This window comes from Phalaenopsis equestris, unplaced genomic scaffold (assembly GCF_001263595.1).
Source record: "Phalaenopsis equestris unplaced genomic scaffold, ASM126359v1 Scaffold000051, whole genome shotgun sequence".
Lineage (NCBI taxonomy): Eukaryota > Viridiplantae > Streptophyta > Magnoliopsida > Asparagales > Orchidaceae > Phalaenopsis > Phalaenopsis equestris.
Window position 1 is genome coordinate 163,010 of NW_018164493.1, and position 22,446 is coordinate 185,455.

The following is a 22,446-nucleotide window of genomic DNA, read 5'->3' on the forward strand; positions in this document are numbered from 1 at the left end:
AGCATTATTGTAAAAAACACATTGTGGAGCCACGGGTAAATAATAGATTCAGTATGCTGATAACTCCAAAAATTAGGAGGGACAGAAGAAGAAATTAGAATAATAGAGAAATTTCATTATCCAATAATATAATACTCGCAAATGGAAAGTATTACAGGATTAAATATACTCCCTGTGATTCACTTACTACCTACAAAGCACTAACACAGCTCAAACTACCTATTATAATTATTGATTTAATACAAGTTTCCATCAAATATTTTTCTTTAAATTACACCGTAGATATAACAGTGCACTGGAAATGTTCATATGGAAAAACACTCCTGTTGGTCCCAAGAAAAAAAATATACAAGTAATTTTATTTAAAATATTTGTAAGGATGGTATATTTATGCTTTCGCGGTATTTCAAATCCACAATCGCATTTCATCGTAGAATTAAGTTCTATTAATCCTTGTTTCTTCCATAAATTTCAGAACCTCATGCTCATGCTTGTGAACATCAGGATTTGCATACAATAAACAGTTTACGGGAGATAGAATCACATGCCTGACAAAATAAAACTGTAGACGTTCCCAATGAAAGCTCATTAATCTTGTTTAGCATCTTGCAGACAGGACTTATTCTTCTCTGGCACTACTTCTGGATCTCCTGTAAGCTGCGAGGTTGAGGAGAAGAAAATCAAATGAGAAAATAATAATACATTAGAATAGAATATCATGTTGAACGGGAGAAATAAGTACTTCAAGTTAGATAACATAAGAAATAGTCAGGATAAAGATTATAATGTTGATGGCAATGGTATATAAGAATTCGCACATAAAGTGGTGCTTCTATAAGTTCATCTTACATGGTAAAGAGCCTATTGGCAAGCTAAACCTCGCTAGCACTACCAAATTAAAACAAATTGGGTTGAAAAATTCAAAACCCATTAGATTTGCTTCGAGATATGTATAAAATCAATTTTGATTGATTACCCATATGGCGTAATATTTTTTTAAGCAAATCTAATGACTTTGAGATCCATCCCAAAATTATGCAAGTATCCTCACCCAATTTTTTTTCAAAACCAAAAGGGCGCCGGCACCACAAATTAGTGCCTTCAGGACATAAGAGGAACACTTATCTTATGTTTTATTGAACATCAATAGTGTTCTGTTTAAAACTTAATGCTTATGATAGCATATATCATGAAGTTTGCAGTAAAAACATGACAAATAAAATAATTTCACAGGTTAAAAGCATAAATTGTTAAGTTATTGATGCGGCCACAAGTCATAGCTTCTCCAATCTAATGGAAAGCAGACAAGTGATGAATGTTCCAATGTACTTCAGGCAGAAAGTTTAAGGAGGATTGCAAGGATATGAGCTTACCTGGGCACTTTTGTTGGCAGCAGGCCTGTATGGACACGCCGGAGGAACCCTCTCTGGCTTTCTGTATTCCCATCCAAAAAGTCTATAAATTTTTGCCTGTTAAAAAAAAAATGTAAAAGCACAGAGAGATGTTGTAAGCAGAGAGCTGTGTAAGAAAAATCAAAATAATCATTCATGATTTGATGCAGAGAGTTGTCTTCACTTGGCTAAGATATTCTCTTATGTTTCTATCTTTGAAGGAGAAGATATTATTTTGAAAAGTATTATTGAAATCAGTGAATCTCTGGTCTAAGTATGAACGGACATAAATTTTCAATATACGGTATTGGTATTTCATTTTAAGGAAAAATACCTACAATACGAGATTGATAAATTACCAGATGAAATTGTCAAGTTGACAGGCACTCCCATAAAAAGCTGAGCTAGTAAATAAGCAAACAAGTACATTTTCTTACCATTTTAATTTTTTTTAAAGAGTGTAAAACAAAAGTAATGTCAAACTAGACCTTGAAAAAAACAAGATAAAATACAGTCTTCTACTGCACATGAACCTCAAGGTATCAGAAAGTCACAACTATAATTGAACATAAGACCTGTATTTTAGAAAATCTAACTAAACATGGTTATTCTTTCAAATCAATAATGAAAGCGTAGAAAGAAAAGAAGGGAAATAAAAAGATGAACATATGAAAGAAATCACCAAAATCACATGCATTGCGCTTATCCAAGATGACAATCTTGCTAAAAAAATTTAAGGCACATTTGAACAAGGAATTAAATCTTGGAAGTAGAAGTAATTACAAATCCAACTAGAAATTTTGTATGGACAATAAAGTTTACTTACATTTACAATATAAATTAAAAATTAACACCCACACTTTTGAGGATTCACTGAAGTGCCACTGATATCGGAAGGCCATATAAAGCAATAAATGCGGATTCAAGAAAAAGAGGATCACACGAAAAAATGATGAATTTATAAGAATTGTATTAGCCTGAGGGAGTTAGAAATCAAGAACACAAGCTGAATACATACACGTCATCAAGAAGCCATAAATTCCTCAACAATATAAAGAAATCAGTTGCAGACAACTCCAGAGATTCCGCAAATATATGAAATCACAAGCAAGCAAAATAAAGGATCAATTGTAGGTAGCCAAAATAAAAGGGATCAACCACAAGGATCAATATTATATAATCTTCTCAGAAATCGTAGGAAAGGGATAAACCATAAATTAAAGTTTCATGGGAAGGTAACACCATATGAATGTGCAAAAAAATTTCAACTAGATTCAAAATAATAAAAGAAACTAAAATTCAACTAAAAACTACATTTTTAACTTACTGTACAATAGATAAAATGTTTTCAACAACTCTATAAATTCTTATTCACATCATAAATGGACAAAAAAATTTGCTTGAGCCCACTTGCAAGATTTCATATTGCATGATAGGCCAGATTCTAAAGTATAGGGGATCTATAGGTTTACATAAATCTTTGGTTGATTATAGAATACAGAATCTTAATTGAAGGAATGTGACTTTTTCTTGCAAGATTTGCAAATAGACTTCTAGTTCAAACAATTTATGAGGTGAAGTTATGTGGGCAGCAGAATATGATTAGTGGAGTTATAAACTAGAAAGGAATATTCTTTTACTAGAATTTGATCTATTATGGTTTCTAAGCTGTGCTTTTCTTAACTAAGTAAGAAGTGAGGGACGGTTAACAGATTTTAGTTTACAGATGCTTGAATTACCTTTGTCCTTTTATATTATGACTCAGAAGGTGCCCATTCAGAGAGAGGCATCGAAGGTATTCTAATTTCATAGTATAGTCAAATTTGATTCGAAGGGCATACTTTACATTTTCTTTAAAGCATCCTTTTGAATTGACAAGTATTACAAGTTTGAGCTGAAATCGAGTCGCTGAAATCATGTCACTTCTCACCTCCTCGCCCAAACACACTCATCTCCTCATCGCTAACCAGCGGATAGAAAATCTTGACCTTAAAATATTTTAACCTATTTGGAGGGGGTTCCACAGCCCAAATCAGCAAGTGAAAAAGAATTTAATCCCACAGTTCCTAATGCAAAGAGAACTACAATTCCCTATAGGGAAAAACCTAAAAGAGGAAAGAAAATTTATTTTGGTAGCTTATAAAAGGAAGAAGGATACCAATGAAATCCCCGCTTCATAATCACTAATCAATCTTCATTTCAGGATAACACCATATGCTTGAGCAAACCTCCACCAACTACTTATCACTGATGATGTCATGTCATCAACCCATGACAATCCAAAAAGATCTCAAGCTTTTTTTCCAACGACACTGAACCTCATAAAAACAAAAAATAACAAGCTAGCTAAACTTGGACCAATTCAACTTTCACGTGATATAATGATGGTGCATTTACATACCTATCACCCAACTATTATGTATTTACATATCTAACACCTAAAGGTAGCTTTTTTACATTTATACCACCCAAATATTTCATATCATAGAGAAAATACCACTATCATAACTTTTAAAAGGCAAAATACATCTTTTCATGCATAGGTAAGGTGGTATGTACGTAAAAATTGAAGTTTAGGAGTTAGATATGTAAATACTTAGGAATTAAGTGTTATGTATGTAAATCTTTCAATCATGGGTCATTTACATACATACCACCCAAATCCTATGTACTTACATATCATTCTCGCCTGCAGAACTTCCCAAAACCAAACACCCCAACTGCCACTTTGTTTTTCCTTATAAAATGAAGGAAAGCAATAAGCTAACAAAGAATTAATTGGGAGAGCATGAGTGCAGCAGTGGAGTTCCAACAATGTGCAAATTTGTGCAATGAAGACTGTTTGAGGTCAAATGACCTAAGATTTAATAGTAGCAATAGATGCGGCCTTGTGGCCACTCGTGCCATCATAAAATTTAAATGAAATTCAATAAATCCGTTGAAGCAATCGCCAAAAGGCCAATCTCTACGACCCTCGGTCCTAAATCTCTAAAGCCTCATCAATTTGTTTTTTAAAAAGGGATGCTTCACAATAGACATCAATGTTGAAGGAGGTAATTGATGTCTGACACCACCCCTCATATTGACTGTCAACTAAGGTGGGTGGCCAAAAGAGAGAACAGTCTATGCATCAATGGCTGCCCAGGCGAACAACTTTATAAGCATGAGTCCCACCACAAAATTCAAGTTAGTTTACGACCATTATTGTCACCACATTTTCAAAAAGTAAAATATTTGTACACTAGTTAGCTAGTTAGTTAAGGTAGCAGCCAACAAAAACATATTTTATGACTTTGGGGTAAAGTTTGCACATTTTATGAGTAAAAGGCAGAACAACCAAAGACCTTGAAGAAAATGGGTGCAGATGAATATATTTATAGGGCAGATTTTTATAAGAATTTGAGGAGCGATTTAAAACTATAGGATCATGAATGCATTGCAATTAATGAGATAGATAGCAGTAAAGATAAACTTCCTCTGGTAATACTTTATAGCATTGCTTGTAATCATAATGGACCAAGCAACAAACAGAAAATGCATTTTTTCCTCTCTAAGACCCTACTCTGTTGAGAAGTGTTAATACAAGGACATTGATGTACTATCTCATGTTAAGAAGATAGTTTCCAATAATGAAATGGCATTATTCTTTTCCACTGGCAATCAAGAATACTTAAATTTTGGTTCTAAGGTAGGTTTGGAAGTAATTTTTTTATAATGCAATTAGTTTCAGAGTTATCTTTCATTGTAAAAATCCAAGTAGTTCCAGCATGATAATAAACAAATGATATAAACAATCAGGCCCCTAGAAATTGGTAAATCTACATAGTCTCAGATATCACTATAAATGTAAGCAAAAAATTGAGAGGCTTAATGTACATTTATTGGCATGTTTAGACAGATGGTAAATTATCGCCAAAAAATTTTGAGGCTTTATGTACATTTTTTGGCGATAAAATATAACATTTTCATTAGCATTACTAATCGTCCTCCCTAATATCGTGAGATTTACAATGAGCAGAAAAAAATCTAGTAAAATAGTTCATATCTTTAAGGAATTTATTAATGGATAAGAGATTGCAAAAAAAATTTAAGAACTAACATGGATTAATTTACAACCACAGATCTAAAGATGTTTATTACCTTAATGTTTGTTACTTGGTGCAAGGGCCTGATACAATCCAACGTCAAAATCGGTATGCTTTTCCATAGAAATTAGGACAAACACAAATTCTATTTCCCGAACACCAAATCAAAGCAATATAACACTAATAACTCACATGAATAGAAAAGATAAGCACCTAAAATTGTAGCAAATTGACTATATATGTAATTATATGTATACATATACTGCACTTGTATATTATGAGATAGTATTAAAATATTGATAAGTCTTGTATGAACATACATAAAATTGTGGCACATAAATATTTACATAGAAATGTATGGGTTTAAATCATTTATTTTGTGATCATAAGCATTTAATATATTGTTTTATATATATATATATATATATATATGGTATGCGTCCATTTTATTGTTCATTTCACATGTCTCATTTTGTTTGTCATTTATGTTTTAATAAATAGTTGTTATTTATTGAGTTTGATGATTCATATGTTGATATTTTTGAATAGCAGCTGGTTTCACCCAGCCACTCGAAGGGTCGTCTCCACTGGAGCAATTTTTCCAGCTTTAGATTTACTTTTAGTATTTTCAGTTTCGTACTAATTATTGCATCTTCCTTATAACATTGGGTAGTTTTTTTCTTATTTTCACCTTAGTTTCTTTCAGTTATTTATTTGTTTCATTCAGTTGTATCAGTTATATAACTCGTATTTATGAAATGAAATAAATTTTATCATTTCTTACTTATTTTCATTATTTTTTCTATATAATCCTTTCTTTTGAAAATATAAAACAGGCTAAGACCCTTTTATCATGCCTTGCATTACCGGAGTGTACCATCTGTCTGACCCGAGGTGTGACTAAACCAAATCAAAATGCATCCAATGGTTAAAACTCAATAAGAACACTTATGGAAAATCTTTTCTAAGATAATTCAAATGTAGAAGTAAGCGTTTCATAAGAACAGAAACTGAGAAAAATAAAAAGCTGGGTTAAGGCAATCCTTCAGCAGAAGTTCACCTATGATCCCCCAAAATAAACCCTAGAATTGGGAGAATTGACAAAAAATGGAACTTCGAATCGCAGAGAAAAGCTTACCAGGATAAAACTGAAAAGTAACGGCAAGGCGTTCACTACCGGGATAAGGAACAGCGGCAAAAGGCAGGCTAAGCACACCTATAAATTGGATGATCAGGAGAAAGCGAAAAGAAAGGTTAACCTCTTGTGCAAATGAATTTAAAGAAATTTGAACGTTATACGATTGATGGACTCAAAGATGGAGAAGAAAAATGGAAATTTCAGGTAAAAAATATAGGAATTACCATTTCGGATGTCTTCGCTCTCGTCGATGCGACTCTCCAGGTTCGTTCGTCGATTGTATGATGCAATACCCGACAAGTCACCGTTCTGCTGCTTAAAATTAAATGTGCCCGATTATTTATTATTTATATATCTAACACCTAAATGTATGATTTATTTTAATAGCACCCAAATCTCTTCTAAACTCTCAAAATATCACTCAATCAATTTATATTTCTCTCTCTAAAAGATTATTTTTCTTCCTCCCTAATCTATCATCTTGTAGCATTTTCTGTCATATGCCCTAAATTTTGTTAGACTTATAAAATGTTCATCCATCTAGCTTCTACAACACATCTATTTGTGAAGCTTGAAAGCTACTACGTTATTCTTTTATTTTTTATCTCAAAAAACTTTTATTTTTTCATATCTTTCTTCTGCTACTTAGTTTTTTTTTTTTTTTTAAATGTTAGACAACTATTTTTTGTCCTCATGTGACTTCCAATCGTTGCTTCTTAGCTTGCATTACCCACTATTAAACTTTCTATAGCCTTCCAATCGTTGCTTCTTAGCTTGCATTACCCACTATATATTATTATAAATAGGGAGAATGAACTTTGTATAGCGAGTAAGAGAGAAAAAACATTATAATAAACTTTCTATATTTCTTAATCCTTTGGTTGCTTTCATTTTATTCCTCTGTTACCATAAAATGGTAAAAGAAATGTCTTAATTTTGGCTTCTTCTTCCACTACACAAGATCAGAGAAAGGGAAATTCATCATAGCCAAGGAACCACTCTAGTTTTGCAAATTATAATTGATAGCAACCATGCATCTAAGAGCAGAGCATTAATGAATGTGTTATCAACTAATAATAAATTTGGCTTCGTTAACGGATCCATCACCAAACCAGAACGTATAAATTCAAATCTTGCACATTTTTAGACAAGAAATAACAATATAGTTATTTAGTTATTTCTTGGATCATAAACTCTGTTTTAAAAGAATTCTCTACAACATTATCTACCTGAACACTGCCCATGAAAACTATGAGGATCTCAAGCTTCATTTCTAGCAGAGCTGTGGTATGAAATCTTACAATTGTGATATAAGATAAGCAATCTAAAACAAAACCATGATTTAGTGAGAACCATTTCACAGAGCTCAAAATATTGTGGCAAGAACTGACCAAAAACACAAGTGCTCTTGCCAAAAAGTGTGTGTGGATGCATCTAGAAGGTCAACGAATATCGTTAAGCAGAGTATACAATGAATTTTCTTATGGGTCTCAATGATTCATTTAATTATGCTTGCGGACAAATGCTCCTAATATATCCTCTTCCACCCCTAAAACGTGTGTTCACTCTTATTTTCCAAGAAGAGAAACAAAGAAACGTGAGGCAACTTGTGTTACCCGGGAATGATAGTGAATTGGCTTTTACATTCAAAAATGAAAACCATAACAGCGAATCAAGAAACTTCAAGAAATATAAAGGGCACAAAATGGACAAACCTTATTGCACATATTGTAACTACATAGGACTCACAAAAGAAAAGTTATACAAATTGAATCGATATACTCTTGGGTATAAGTTGAGACCAGAAAGTCAATCATAAGTTTAATCAGTTACCATTAATTAATCATCTACCAAGGAAGAAAATCTAATCAAACATGATGAAGGATTCTTTTAGAATGTAAACAATGATCAATATAAATAAATTGATGGTAGTGTTTTCCAGTTACCTTTGCTCCAGTTCAAAAAGCAACAACGCAGATTTACAAGTTAAAAGTTTTTATTTTTCATTTTTTTTTTCAAATATCAGCATCCATACATGGGGTGGTTGATTCCAGTGCATCTAAACATATATGTTGTAATGTGAATTTATTCATTTGCTTAAAGCATATTGAAAACACAACAATTATTTTACCAAATCTCACAAAAAATTCAGTAAGTTTATGTGGAGATGTGGAACTAAATTCAAAACTAATTTTGTATGATGAATTATTTATCCTTTCATTTGTTTTTAACTTTTCAAATAGTGTTATTTTGATAAACAATTAAGTAACGGTTAACTTTACTTATGAGTATTTTATCATTCAGAGCATGAGGGTGATTGGCAATTGTGAAAGAAAGGATGACTTGTACATTTTAAGTTCTAATTAATTGAATACTATTTTGTATGCAAATATTATTTCTATCCATACATGGCATAATAGACTCGAACACCATCGTATAATGGAAAGTCTCAGAGACATCTAAGTGCAACTTGTTAGAAACAAATAAAATTGATTTATCATGTGTGACCCCTCGCTAAGCAACACAGACTACTTTTTATTTCTCAAGATAATATATCTCCTGATGCTTTTGATTTAATTCATCATGATGTTTGAAGTTCTTATCATATTACATCCCACTCAGACATAGATTTTTTATTACCTTAGTAGATGACTCTTCTCCTTTTATATGAGTTTGTCTACTCAAACACAAATTTGAGACTTCTTTAACTATAAAATAGCTTCTTTAACATGATTAAACCTCAATTTAATTGTGAAAAGAAAAAAAAAAACTAACAAAATCCATGAGATAAACCATATAGGCTTTTTAATACATCTGGTACATTGCAACAAAATGATATGTTAATTCACTGCAACAAAACATTTTTGTAGAGTGAAAACACCAATGCTTGCTTAATGTAGTCACAAAATTATATTTTCAATCTAAGGTTCCCATTTAATGCTAGAGTTAGTTCATTTTTATAGCCACTACTTTAATAAACTTAACACCATCAATTCTCCAAAATCAAACTCTTTTTGGGCTCTATATAAAAACCTATCAACTATGAATTTTTGTGTCTTTGGATGTCTTGCTTTGGCATCCACCTTAACTAATCAAAGGGCTAAATTTTAACGTTGTGTTTGAGCTTATATCTTCTTAGGTTATCCCCTTATTATAAAATAATAAATGATGTATGGCATAAATATTAATCAAATATTTATATCATGTGATGTTTTTTTCTATGAAGAATAATTTCCTTATCACTTTATAGTCAATGAAGTTGCAGAGATAGTTTTTGATGAATTTGTTCAACCAAATCCATCTACTAACACTTACCACTGCTTTCACATGTCACTGAACCTCAAGTTGAAGTTCCCATCATTCCTAACTCACAAACTTCTACTATGGCCCCACCTTTTTCATCATATAAAGACACACGTACCTTAGTTACATGTGATATTTTCATTGTAATCTTCTAAATTTTCATTCTTCTATTAAAAATTTCTCCAACACATCCATAAATCCTATTTCTAATTTCATATCCTATAAAATATTATCAAACGAACATAAAAAATTTGCTTTCATCATTTCAAAAAAATTTGAACCCAAAAGTACTAGCAAGTAGCTAAAATCCTTGAATGGAAAGAAGCCATGATATATAAATTATGGCCTTACAAGAATACCAGGCATAGTCCATTGTTGATCTTTTGCATGACGAACAAGCATTTAGCTGTAAGTAGATTTATAAAATTTAATCAGTGTTGATGGATCAACAAATAAATATTCAGTATGATTTTTCATTAAAGGATAAACACAACAACAATGCATTGATTATTCAAAGACATTCTCTCATGTTACAAAGATGCTCATTATAAAGCTTTGTTTTGCTATAGCAGCCACCTGCCAATGGACTCTAATGCATTTAGACTTTAATAATGCTTTCCTTCATGGTGTTCTCATGGAAAAAGTTTACATGAGCATTAACCAAATCAACGTTTTTTAGACTATATATGTCTATATGTGGTCTTAAGCAAGCCTCTCATCAATGGTACTCAAAACATTTCTAAATATTTTTATTAAACTTTGGTTCAATATTCCAAATTTTAATATTCATTATTTATTAAAGAGAGTGACTTAAAGTTCATTCCTTAACTCATCTATGTTAACGATATTATTTTCACTAGACCTTCGTGATGTCATTTATTTTAGGTATGATGTCGGTTATACTTAAAGAAATTTGTGGTTTAGGTTTAATGTTGGTAGAACCTAAATTTTAAGTAAGTTTAAGTCCAATGTAGGCAAGAATTAAGGTTTAAGATGTTTTAAGCCCAATTTAGGTAGGGCATAAGGTATGATGTGGTTTAGGTTCAGTGTTGGTAGAACCTAAAGCTTAAGTAAGTTTAAGTCCAATGTAGGTAGGACTTAAGGTTTAAGATGGTTTAAGCCCAATATAGGTAGAACCTAAGGTATGATGTGGTTTAAGTTCAATGTAGGTAGAACCTAAAGTTTAAGTAAGTTTAAGTCCAATGTAGGTAGGACTTAAGGTTTAAGTTGGTTTAAGCCCAATTTAGGTATGACCTAAGGTATGATGTGGTTTAGGTTCAATGTAGGTAGAACCTAAAATTTAAGTAAATTTAAGTTCAATGTAGGTAGGATTTAATATTTAATATCACTTAGGTACAATTTGGGTAGAATTAAGGATTGGAGATAATTTAAGTTCAATATGAGTAGGACTAAAAGTTTGTCTTAACTTAGGTTCAATGTAGGTTGAACTTTAAGATTTAAGTAAGTTTAGGATTGACTTAAGTTCAATGTGGGTTGAACCTAAAAGTTTAAGTTTGATTTAGATTCAATGTAGGTTGAACCTAAAGTTTGGTTTATCTTAGGGTTTGGCTTAATTTTGGTTCAATATTAGTTGAACCTAAGAGTTTATATTTACTTATATTGAACCAAAGGGTTTTAGTTTTAGCTTAGGTTCAATGTGGGTTGAACCTAAGAGTTTAGGTTGGTTTAGGTTCAATTTGGGTTAAACTTAAGAGTTTAGGTTGATTTATGTTTAATTTGGGTTAAACCTAGGGCTTATGTGGAATTAGGTTTAATTTGGGTTGAACCAAATGTTTAGGTTTAAGAATAATTATGTCTAATTTAGGTTAGACTTAATTATGATTTAAGGTTTTTTAAGCCTAATATGAGTAAGGCTTTAGGTATTAATTAAGTCTAATTGGAATTAGACTTAAATAGAGTTTATGTTAACTTAAGTCTAATGTAGTTAAGACTTAAGAGTTTAGTTAAATCTAGCTAAGATTAGACCTAATTAGATTTGAAGGTTAATTAAACCTAATAAGGGGAAGGTTTAATTAGATTAATTAGGTCTAATTGAGGTTAGACCTAATTAGAATTTAGGGTTAATTAAGCATAATGTAATTAAAGTTTAACTAAATTAATTGGGTCTTAATTTGGGTTAGACCTAATTAGGTTTAGGTTTAATTAAGCCTAATGTAAGTAAGGCATAATTAGATTAATTAGGTCTAATTATAGATCTAATTAGGTTTAAGGTTAATTAATTCTAATGTAAGTAAGGCTCAATTTAATTAATTAGGTCTAAACTTAGGTTAGACCTAATTAAGTTTAGGTTTAATTAAGCCTAATATAAGTAAGGCTTAATTCAATTAATTAGGTATAAATTTAGGTTAAACCTAATTAGGTTTTTGGTTAATTACGCCTATTGTCAGTAAGACTTAAATAATTTAATTAGGACTAATTTTTATTATACGTAATTAGGTTTAATTAGACTTAAACCTCATGTAATTAAGGTTTAAGGAGATTAATTAGGTATAATAGGGACTAGACCTAAACAGGGTTTAAGTTTTCTTAAGCCTAATGTAATTAAGGTTTAAGAAGATTAATTAGGTTTAATAGAGATTAGACTTAATTAGGATTTATACTGTCTTAAACCTAATGTAATTAAAGGTCTAATTGGGGTTTATACCTATTTAAGGTTTAATTTGTCTAAAACCTAATGTGATTAAGGTTTAAGAGGTTTAATTGGGTCTAATAAGGGATTAGACCTAATTAGGGTTTAATTGGTCTTAAACTAAATGTTGTTAATGTTTAAGGTAGTTAATTAGGTCTAAATGGGGTTTAGAACTAATTAGGGTTTAAGTTTGTCATAAACCTAATGTTGTTAAGGTTTAAGGTGGTTAATAAGGTCTAATTGGGGTTTAGACCAAATTAGGGTTAAGTTAACTTTGGGTTCACTTGGATTGAACCTAGATGTTTGAGTTCGATTTGAACTTACTTGGAATTGGATTCAAGTTTCAACTTAAGCCTATGTAGGTTAGACCTAAGTGTTATGTGAGTCTGAACTCAAGGATTGAGGGGTTTTGATTTTGAGTTTGTACAGGTTAGATCTAATAGTCTTAAAGAGATAACTAAACCCAATGTTGGTTAGGGTTCAGGCTCACCCTAGGTCTAATTTTGGAAATTAGACCTAAAGATTCAGATTTGGTTAATCCTACTAGTCATTCAAGGCCAAGGTTTAAGCCTAAGAAATCCTAGGGTTTTAAATGTAAATTTGAAATTTACAATTTTGACCCTAAGTGATAAAAATGCATTTTAAATTTTTCAATGGCTAAAAATTGTCATTTTAGAGTTTAAAATTATCACTCTAAATTTTCTAACCATTTTTAAATTTAATTTTAAATTTCTAGACTTTTATAATTATTTTTGAAAATAACTAGAAAATTTGATATAAATTGGAAAATTCAACTCTAGGGATTTTTCCTAGCCTTAGAGAAATCAGGGAATGTTCCCAAGGACATAATGGTTAATCCCTAAAAATTTCATATTTTTTTGATTTAAAAATAATTTTAATAATTAAATTATTTCATAGAGTAATTAATTAATTTAAAATTAAATATAATTTATTAATTTTAATTTCAATTTCATAATATTTTCCTCATTTTTCTGAATCCAAGGGTATTTTTTTCATATTTTTCTGATTTGTCTATGTCAATATATGCTTTTTTTAAGTTTATTAAGATTTTCTAGATTTAATTTAAATCCTACTTAAACTAATTTCACGTAGCGCTGACTAGATCATCGAATCTGTCTAAAGAAGATGTGGCAGCGCTTGAATTCTTTTTCAAAGGAGGAAGCCCAAAATAAAAGAGAGGACTTCATAGAGGAGAAAGAGAGGAAAAGGGAGAGAGAGAAAGTTTACGTGAGAGGCAAGAGGAAAGAAGAGGAGATTTTCTTCTAGGGTTGTAAGGAAGGGGAGAGATTTCTTCTTCATTACACTTCTAAGAGAGAATTGAGTGGGATTGTAAAGAGAGAAAGGCTTCGAGAGAACTTATAGGGATTTGCTTGGGAAGGATTGTGAGATAAGTTGTGTCTTTTATTTCTATTATTTTGTAAACTTATTTTTATTTATGAAATCCATGTTTTGTCGTATTCTTTCCATGATTTTATTTATGAAATCCATGTTTTGTCGTATTCTTTCTATGAATTCTAATTAGACTTTTTTATCCTTCTCCCTACTTCGAGATATGGTTTTGTGAAGAATTGATTTTGATTTCTACAGTTTTAAATGTTAATAATTTGTGATGATTTGAACTTCGAACTTCATTTACTTTTTGATCTGGCCAATTGAAATGTTAAAATTTGTTGAGAGACATGTTCTGAAATGGGATATGATTTCTACAACATAGGGAGAATCACATTTTATTTCATAGGAGAGTATGCAATCAATGGGATTGGGTGCAAATAAATAGGAAAATATACTTTATTGGATGCAGAATTGGAGATTTTAAGGTGACAGATTAAAATCCCCAATTTGGTCAAGTTGGTTGGAAATAAATGGATGCGAGATTGTTAGCCCTCAGGTGAGGGAGTAGTGGAAGCTTTGGAGTGGTAGCTGGTATCCTCCCTGCCTAACAACGGAATTAAGGTCCGAACTCTCGATTAGCCAATGTTCTTTATAACACTCGAAAGAGGGTAAATAATAGGATTGCTCCTATTTGGCACAAAACAGTTTTTATATATATTTTTAAATGATTTCAATTTCTTCACAATCAATATGCTCATTGTAAAGGGTAATGATGCTTTCTTAAATTTGGCTTTCTTAAATTTGAAATTTTTTTTTGTCAAAACAAAAGCTTTGTTTAGTTTTCGTAATTTTACTTTCAAAAGTTAGTTTTTAATTAGTTAATTTTGATTTTCAACTGCATTTTACATAGCATTTACTGCATTTTAAATAACATTTACCTTTTAATTTTCAAATTTCACACTTTACTTTTATTTTTGTATTTTTAAATTATAAAATAATTTCAAAAACTTACTTAATGGATTTTCCAACTTCCCTATGGGATCAATATCTAGGACTCTATTAGAGCCCTTTATTACTTGAGTGATATGTATACTTGCGTTGATTTTAACGGGGATTTGACAGTTCAAAAAGAGTTTTAAAAGATAAAATATTTTCATAAAAGTTATTTTTGTTGGGATTATATTAAATATTTATTATATATTTGCCGTGTGTAATTTCATAATATTGAAAAATATTTGCAAAATTTACTGACTAAATTTACCCGCCATCAAGTTTTTTGTGTCGTTGTCAGGGAAGTAATGGAAAATAGTACTGGTAAGTATTTTATAAAAAATAAATAAAGAGTTTTTGTAGTTTAGTTTTGAACATTTTCTTGTTCAAGTGTGATTGCTTATTTTTAATTACTTGCTTTGTTTGTTTATGTGTAGTGTAAGATCTGAAAATTTAGTACCTTACGATTCTGAGTTAGAGAGAACTATTAGAAAATTTTGAAAAGAAAAAAAAGAAATAGATCAATTTAGCAAAATGGCTTGCAATTTAAAAAATGCTGGAAATGAAAATGAACATCATCAGAGACCTTTAAGAGATTATGCTAATCCTACAACAGATGAAATTCATTTGAGCATACAAAACTCTGTTGTAGTTACCAATTCATTTGAGCTTAAAAGTATTTATATCCAAACGGTACAAAACAATCAGTTTGGATGAAAACCAACTAAAGATCCTAATTTACATCTTGCTTGTTTTCTAGAATTGTGTGCTACATTTAAATGTCAGAGAGTGTCAAATGATGTTGTCAGGCTTAGACTTTTTCCTTTTTTACTAAGGGATAAAGCTAAGATGTGTTAAACTATTAGCACCTAGATCTATCAGAACATGGGGAGATTTGTCACAAAAATTCTTATCAAAATATTTCACATCTTTAAAAACTGCTAAGCTTAGAAATGATATCACATCGTTTTTTCAGTTTAAAGGGGAATCAATTTATGAAGCCTGGGAAAGATTTAACGATCTCCTTAGAAATTTTCAATGGGTTGGTTGGATCATTTAGATCAATATTTGACGCTGTTATTGGTGGGTCATTAATGTTAAAACCATTCGATGAAGTATATTCATTAATTGAAAGATGGCTACTAATAATTTTCAATGGCCCTCTAAAAGGGTAAATCTAAAAAGAGTAGCTAGTATTCATGATTCTGACGCAATTTTCAGAAGTTTTGGAAATTTTAAGGAAATTAACGATAAACATACCATTTTTTGAAGCTTTGGAACAAATGCCAAGCTGTGTGAAGTTCATGAAGGATATACTTTATAAGAAAAAGAAGTTTGTAGAATGCGATTGTTGCACTCAGCGAAGAGTGTAGCGCTATAATTCAGAAAAAAGCTTCCTTAAAAAATTTAAGATCCTGGAAGTTTTACAATTCCCTATGCTATTGGCGAATGATTTTAGGGAAAAGCTTTATGTGATTTAGGAGCCAGTATTAATCTTATGTCGTTATCAATTTTCAGAAGGTTGGGCTTAGGAGATATTTCACCTACAACTGTATCTCTTCAGTTAGTTGATCGTTCGATTACCTATCCTAAAGGAGTTATAGAAGATGTTTTGGTAAACTTTGATAAATTTATCTTTCATGTGGACTTTATTGTCTTAGATATAGAGGAAGATAAGGAAATTCCTATCATTTTAGGAAGACCATTCCTAGCTATTGGAAGAGCTTTGATAGATGTGCAAAAAGGAGAACTAACTATGAGAGTTAGTGATCAAGTGGTTACATTTAATATTGCAAAATCAATGAGATACCCGACAAAAGAACAAGAGATTGAATGCTTTAGAATAAATATTTAAGCCATAAATATTTTAAGAAGACTTTTGAAAGCAAATTTGAAAAGGAATATATGGAATATCAAGTTGAGGATAAAATTCATGATGAATCTATGGAAGTGGGTAAAGAGGATTTGGATTATGTTCAGAAAAAATATGAAATGTCAGATCCTACAGAAAATGACAAGAATTTGATTTCATTTATTGAGAAAACTCCTAAATTAGAACTGAAAACACTTCCTAGAAATTTGAAGTATGTACTCTTAGGAGATTTATCTACATTACATGTTATAGTATCTTCAAAATTAACTAATACATAAGAACAACAGTTGTTGGAAACTTTGAAAAGATATAAGAAAGCCTTTGGATGGACATTAGTTATTTTTTTTGAAAGATGTACAATGTCAATTTTCAAAGATGTATGATGTCAATTTTCAGTGATTTTTTTGAAAATGGATTGAAGTCCTTATGGATGATTTTTCTGTATTCAGAACTTCATTCAAAATATGTCTAAATCATTTAAAGAAAGTTCTAGAACGTTGTGAAAAGACTAATCTCGTATTGAACTGGGAAAAATGTCAATTTATGGTTGCATGAGGAATTGTAATTAGGCATAAAATTTCTGAAAAAGACATGGATGTAGATCCTGCAAAAATACAGGTTATATCAAACATACCTCCACCTACTACAGTAAGAGGAGTTGGGAGCTTTTTAGGACATGCTGGATTTTACAGGAGATATATTAAAGAGTTTTCAAAAACTACTAAACCTTTATGTTAACTTCTGGAAAAAGATACAAAATTTAGCTTTAATTAAGATTGCCTTAAAGCCTTTGAATCTTTAAAGGAAAAATTGATCACTGCTCTTATAATTATTTCACTTGATTGGGAGAAACTTTTTGATTTAATGTGTGATGCTAGTGATTATGCAATCGGAGCTATTTTAGGGCAGAGATATGATAATATTTTTAAAGTCAACTCTTAATGATGTTAAGATTAATTACACCACCACTGAAAGAGAGTTGTTAGTCATTGTGTATACTTTTGATAAGTTTATGTCATATTTGATTGGAGCTAAAAGTGTTGTGCATATTGACCATTCGACTATTAAATATTTGATGCAAAATAAAGATGTTGAACCAAGATTAATTATATATATATACTTCTTATGAAAGAGTTTGATTTTATAATAGTCGATAGAAAAGGGACCGATAATCAAATTGTTGATCATCTATCTAGGCTAGAACATAAAGAAATAATTAATTTGGAAAAGAAATTAATGAAATTTTTCTTGATGAACAACTTTATGATGTAAAAGGATGGGAAATACATTGGTACGCTGATATTGTAAATTATATTGTTAGTGGTATTTTACCATATGGACTGACCAACATATATGGACTGACAAAGCAACATGAAAAGAAATTCATTTATGATGCAAAATCATATTTTTGGAATGATCCATATTGTATAAACAATGTAAATATTTAGTAATGAGACGATGCGTGTTTTATAAAAAAATTCAGGAAATTATTCAAAAAATGTCATGATTCTGAATTTGGAGGTCATTTTTGAAATGATAGAATTGTTCATAAAATTTTATAATATAGATTTTATTGGTCTACTCTATTTAGAGATGTTAATATATATATATATATCAAATCATGTGATCAATGTCAGAGAGTAGGTAATATTTCAAAAAGAAATGAAATGTCTCTAAATTTTAATTTGGAAATTGAAATTTTTTATGCATGAGGATTAAATTTTATGGGGCCATTTATACCTTCATTTGGAAATATTAATATATTGATTGCAGTGGATTATATTTCAAAATAGATTGAAGCAATCGCTTTATATAGATATGATGCTCGGAGTGTTTCAAAATTTTTCATTAAAAATATTTTTACAAGATATGGAATACCAAGAGTAATCATTATCGATGAAGGGTATCATTTTAGGAATGCAACAATTGCAAAATTGATGGAAAAATATAATATAATGCATAAAATTGCAACTGCTTATCATCCCCAGACTAGTGGCTTAGCAGAAGTATCGAATCGTGAAATTAAGAGAATTTTGGAAAAAAGTATTAATCCTAATAAAATGGATTGGTCTACTAGATTAGATACTGCATTATTGACATACATGACAACTTATAAGACACCTATAGGAATGTCCCCATATAGATTAATTTTTGGGAAGACTCACTTGCCAGTTGAATTGGAGCATAAAACTTATTGGTCTATAAATGAATTCAATTTTAATTTGAAAGAAGCTGGTGAGAAAAGAAGATTATTGCAATTGTGCAATTGAATGAGCTTGAGGAAATTATAAATGAATCTTACGATAATGCAAGGATTTATAAGGAAAAGATAAATAAATGGAATAATCGAAAGATAATAAAAAGAGAATTTGAACATGGATAAGAAGCTTTATTATACAAAACAAGATTGAAATTATTTCTTGAAAAATTGAAGTCTAGGTGGAAAGCGTCATTCGGAGTTATAAAAATTTATCCTTACGAAGCAGTTAATATTGAAGATCCCAAGACTCGAAGAGTATTTAAAATGAATGGGCACATATTGAAATCATACTTTGATGGTCAAAGATCAACTTATAAAGAAACTGTAATATTGGGCCACCCAGAATAAGATTGGGAATGTCAGGCTGATGACATTAAACCAAGCACTTTGTGGGAGGCAACCCATATGTATCGTTGTTCAGTTTGCTTTTGAGTTTGTTGTGTTTAAAATATTTTATATATATTTATATTTAAGTCTTTATGAAGTCCGTGTATTTGAGAAAAAATATTTAGAAACATCTTTATTTGCCTAATTTTATTAAAAAAATTGAGAAATTATTCGATCAAAATCGAAACGACAAAGATTTTGGAACTGACGCATGATGCACCAGATTGGGGCATGAAGCACGAATTCCAGAGAGTTGGTGCATGATGCGTCGAATTCCTAAGATGCGCTAGATTGGCGAATGATGCGTCGCGGTATCGAAAATGACTAAAACTTGTCAAAAGGAAATTTTTGCCAGTTTCTTCTACATATAACTCATAAAAACTGACTCCAAAATATATTTTAGGGGGGAAAACAAAGGAAGAATCACCACTGTGAATTGGGAGGCCAGAGATGATCGAAATGTAAGTGTTCCCTCTTCATTTTTAAATCTAGTTTCAAAAGCCCGACACTTCTTCATTGCATCAAAATTACTGCCCCCTATGAAAATCAGTAAGGTAACTGAGGAGAGTGTCATTTTGAATTACTATATTCAAACTGGAAAAGCTATTGATGTTGGAGCTATTATTGTTAAATTGGTTTTGGGTTTGATTGTAAATGGATCTGCAATCGGACTTGGACATCCATTCACTATTTTCCTACTGTGCAGTCAATCACAAGTGTCAATCACAAGTCTGTGCAGTCAATCACAAGTACCTTATGAAAGTTGGGAAAAATTACTTCTTCCTTTGAAGCTGATGGATCCATAATTCTATTGCAACGGTATTGAAATGGGAGATGAAAATGATATGAATGTGTTGATGCATCAAGAATCATGGATCAAGAATGTGTTGATGCATCAAGAATCTCAAAATTCATCACCTGTTCAGCCCTACTACAACTCAAGTGCACTTTTGAAAAAGATCAAGAAGATTGAAAAAGAGATGCAGAATCTTATGCATGTGATTGAAAATATTACTGAAATGCTGGATCATCTGGATTGGAGACTAAAGGAACAGTTTGAACATACTGGGCTTATTGAAGATGGTTTGGTATGTATGTTCAAGAAACATTCTTGGATTGAGGAGGAAAATTCAACTGATGAATTTCCATATAGTCCCTTCTACAACTTGTATGTGCACTACCAATCTATGGAAGATATCTAGGAGGAAAATAGTGAAGAAGATTTTTGAACTTAATTTATGCACGGAACTTCTGTTTAGTTCTATTTGTTTTAGTTATTTTGTTTTGTTGGATTGCATTTCCTTTATATTGTTGAACACTATCTATGTTTATGTTTTGAGTTTTGATGTTTAGATTTCAGTGTTAGGATGCTGGTTTACTTTTGAACACTGAATTTGAGCTTTAGAACAATGAATTTGATGTTTTGTTGGCTTGAAAACTGTTAGTTTGTATTAGCACAAATTATATATATAAATGTGAGTTTTATGTTGTTTGTGAAAATTTGGTGCTAGTGTGATGTTTAATTATGCTTAGAAAGGTTTATTTGAGTCAATAGAGGTTGATGTAAAGCAGTATGAAGCAAATTTCCACAAAAACCAAAATCTGGTGAATTTAAGCTCTGACGCATGATGCGTCAGATTGGCGCATGTTACGCCAATTTACAGAGCCTTGATGCATGATGCACCAATGGTCAAACACACCAGATTGCCTAGAAAGCCACAAAATCACATGGATAAACTCCATTTTCACTGCTTAAGTCGTCTCCTATTTCAAGACCTTGGTCTAGGGCATCACATTGTGGGCAAAAGAGAAGGATTTAGAGGCTAAAAACCATAAATTTCATCTTCTCTTTGTAAGAGCTTCACTTTGACTAAGAAATTTTTTATTTTTACCTAGATTTGAGAGATCCAAAATTTTGGATTTTTGATGAAAAAGTTTGAAGGAAACTCATGGTGAAAAGTTTCTTACCAAATAATCTTGCTTGAGGACTTAGATTTTTTATTTAGCAATTTATTTGGAATTATTTAGATTTTCATAGAATTTTTAAATGGCTCCTCGAGTTAAGAGAGAAAGGCCTTCCGAAAATTTGATGCATGAAGATTTTTTAGTTTCAAAGCAGAACACAATTACAATACTCAAATGGAGACAAGAAAAATGATCCAAGAAAGGGCATTTGCAAACCCAGGTGGCAAGACCGAGAGACTGATTATCACCAAAAACAGGGAAAGATTCTGCTACTTCAATGCCGTAGCAATTGTCCCGATGTTTGGGTGTTTTATGCAAACCTGAGGTTCACTGCTGATGACCATATATTGGTTAGAGGTAAACAAGTTGAATTTACTGCTGAAAGGATCAATACTTTTTATGGGATGAGAAACATATTTTTCAATGAATACGCTGCATTCATGACGATTGATTCATCACTGGATGAAGTGCTTGCATTTTTTGATTGATGAAAGAGGAGAGTGGAAGATAAAGAATAACAAAATAGTTAACTTTCCTGCTTCAATGTTGACTAGTCAGTCAAATGTATGACATCACTTCATTTCTGCTAGATTATTGCTAACAAATCATTTGGTTGATGTTACAAAAGATAGAGTTGTACTAAACTATTGCATTCAGAACATGAAAGCAATAAATGTTGGTGCACTTATAGTTCAACATGCTTGAAGTATAGTTGGTGGTTTGGGATACACTGCCCTAATTTTCACTCTATGTGAACAATCAGGAGTAGAGTCTCATAGAAATGAAGAAAGATTATAGCCTTAGAATCTGATTGGGAGGCATATGATTCAGAGAGTGGAATCATTTGTTGAATCTAGAGGTGGAAGAAGAGATGGACCCTTTACATCAATTGATCTTCATCACTTGAAGGTATTATGGACCAACTGATGTTCAACAAATGAACATAATTAATATTCAAACTTAGTTGGGAGAGATAGGATCAAGAAATGCTTATAATGATGAATATCAGCAGAGGAGAGTTTAAAATGATATTGATTTTGAAAATGCTATG

General features: G+C 31.1%; 1 protein-coding gene across 1 annotated transcript; it reads right to left on the reverse strand.

Annotated features, from left to right (window-relative positions):
* Positions 1–328: 328 nt before the first annotated feature.
* On the reverse strand, positions 329–6,944 carry LOC110019145. The gene is made up of 4 exons (XM_020716722.1): positions 6,839–6,944; positions 6,615–6,692; positions 1,374–1,469; positions 329–657 (listed from the first exon to the last, which is right to left on the reverse strand). The coding sequence occupies exons 1-4, from the start codon at positions 6,839–6,841 to the stop codon at positions 589–591; spliced, it is 246 nt and encodes an 81-aa protein (XP_020572381.1). The 5' UTR covers positions 6,842–6,944; the 3' UTR covers positions 329–588.
* Between the last annotated feature and the right edge of the window lie 15,502 nt (positions 6,945–22,446).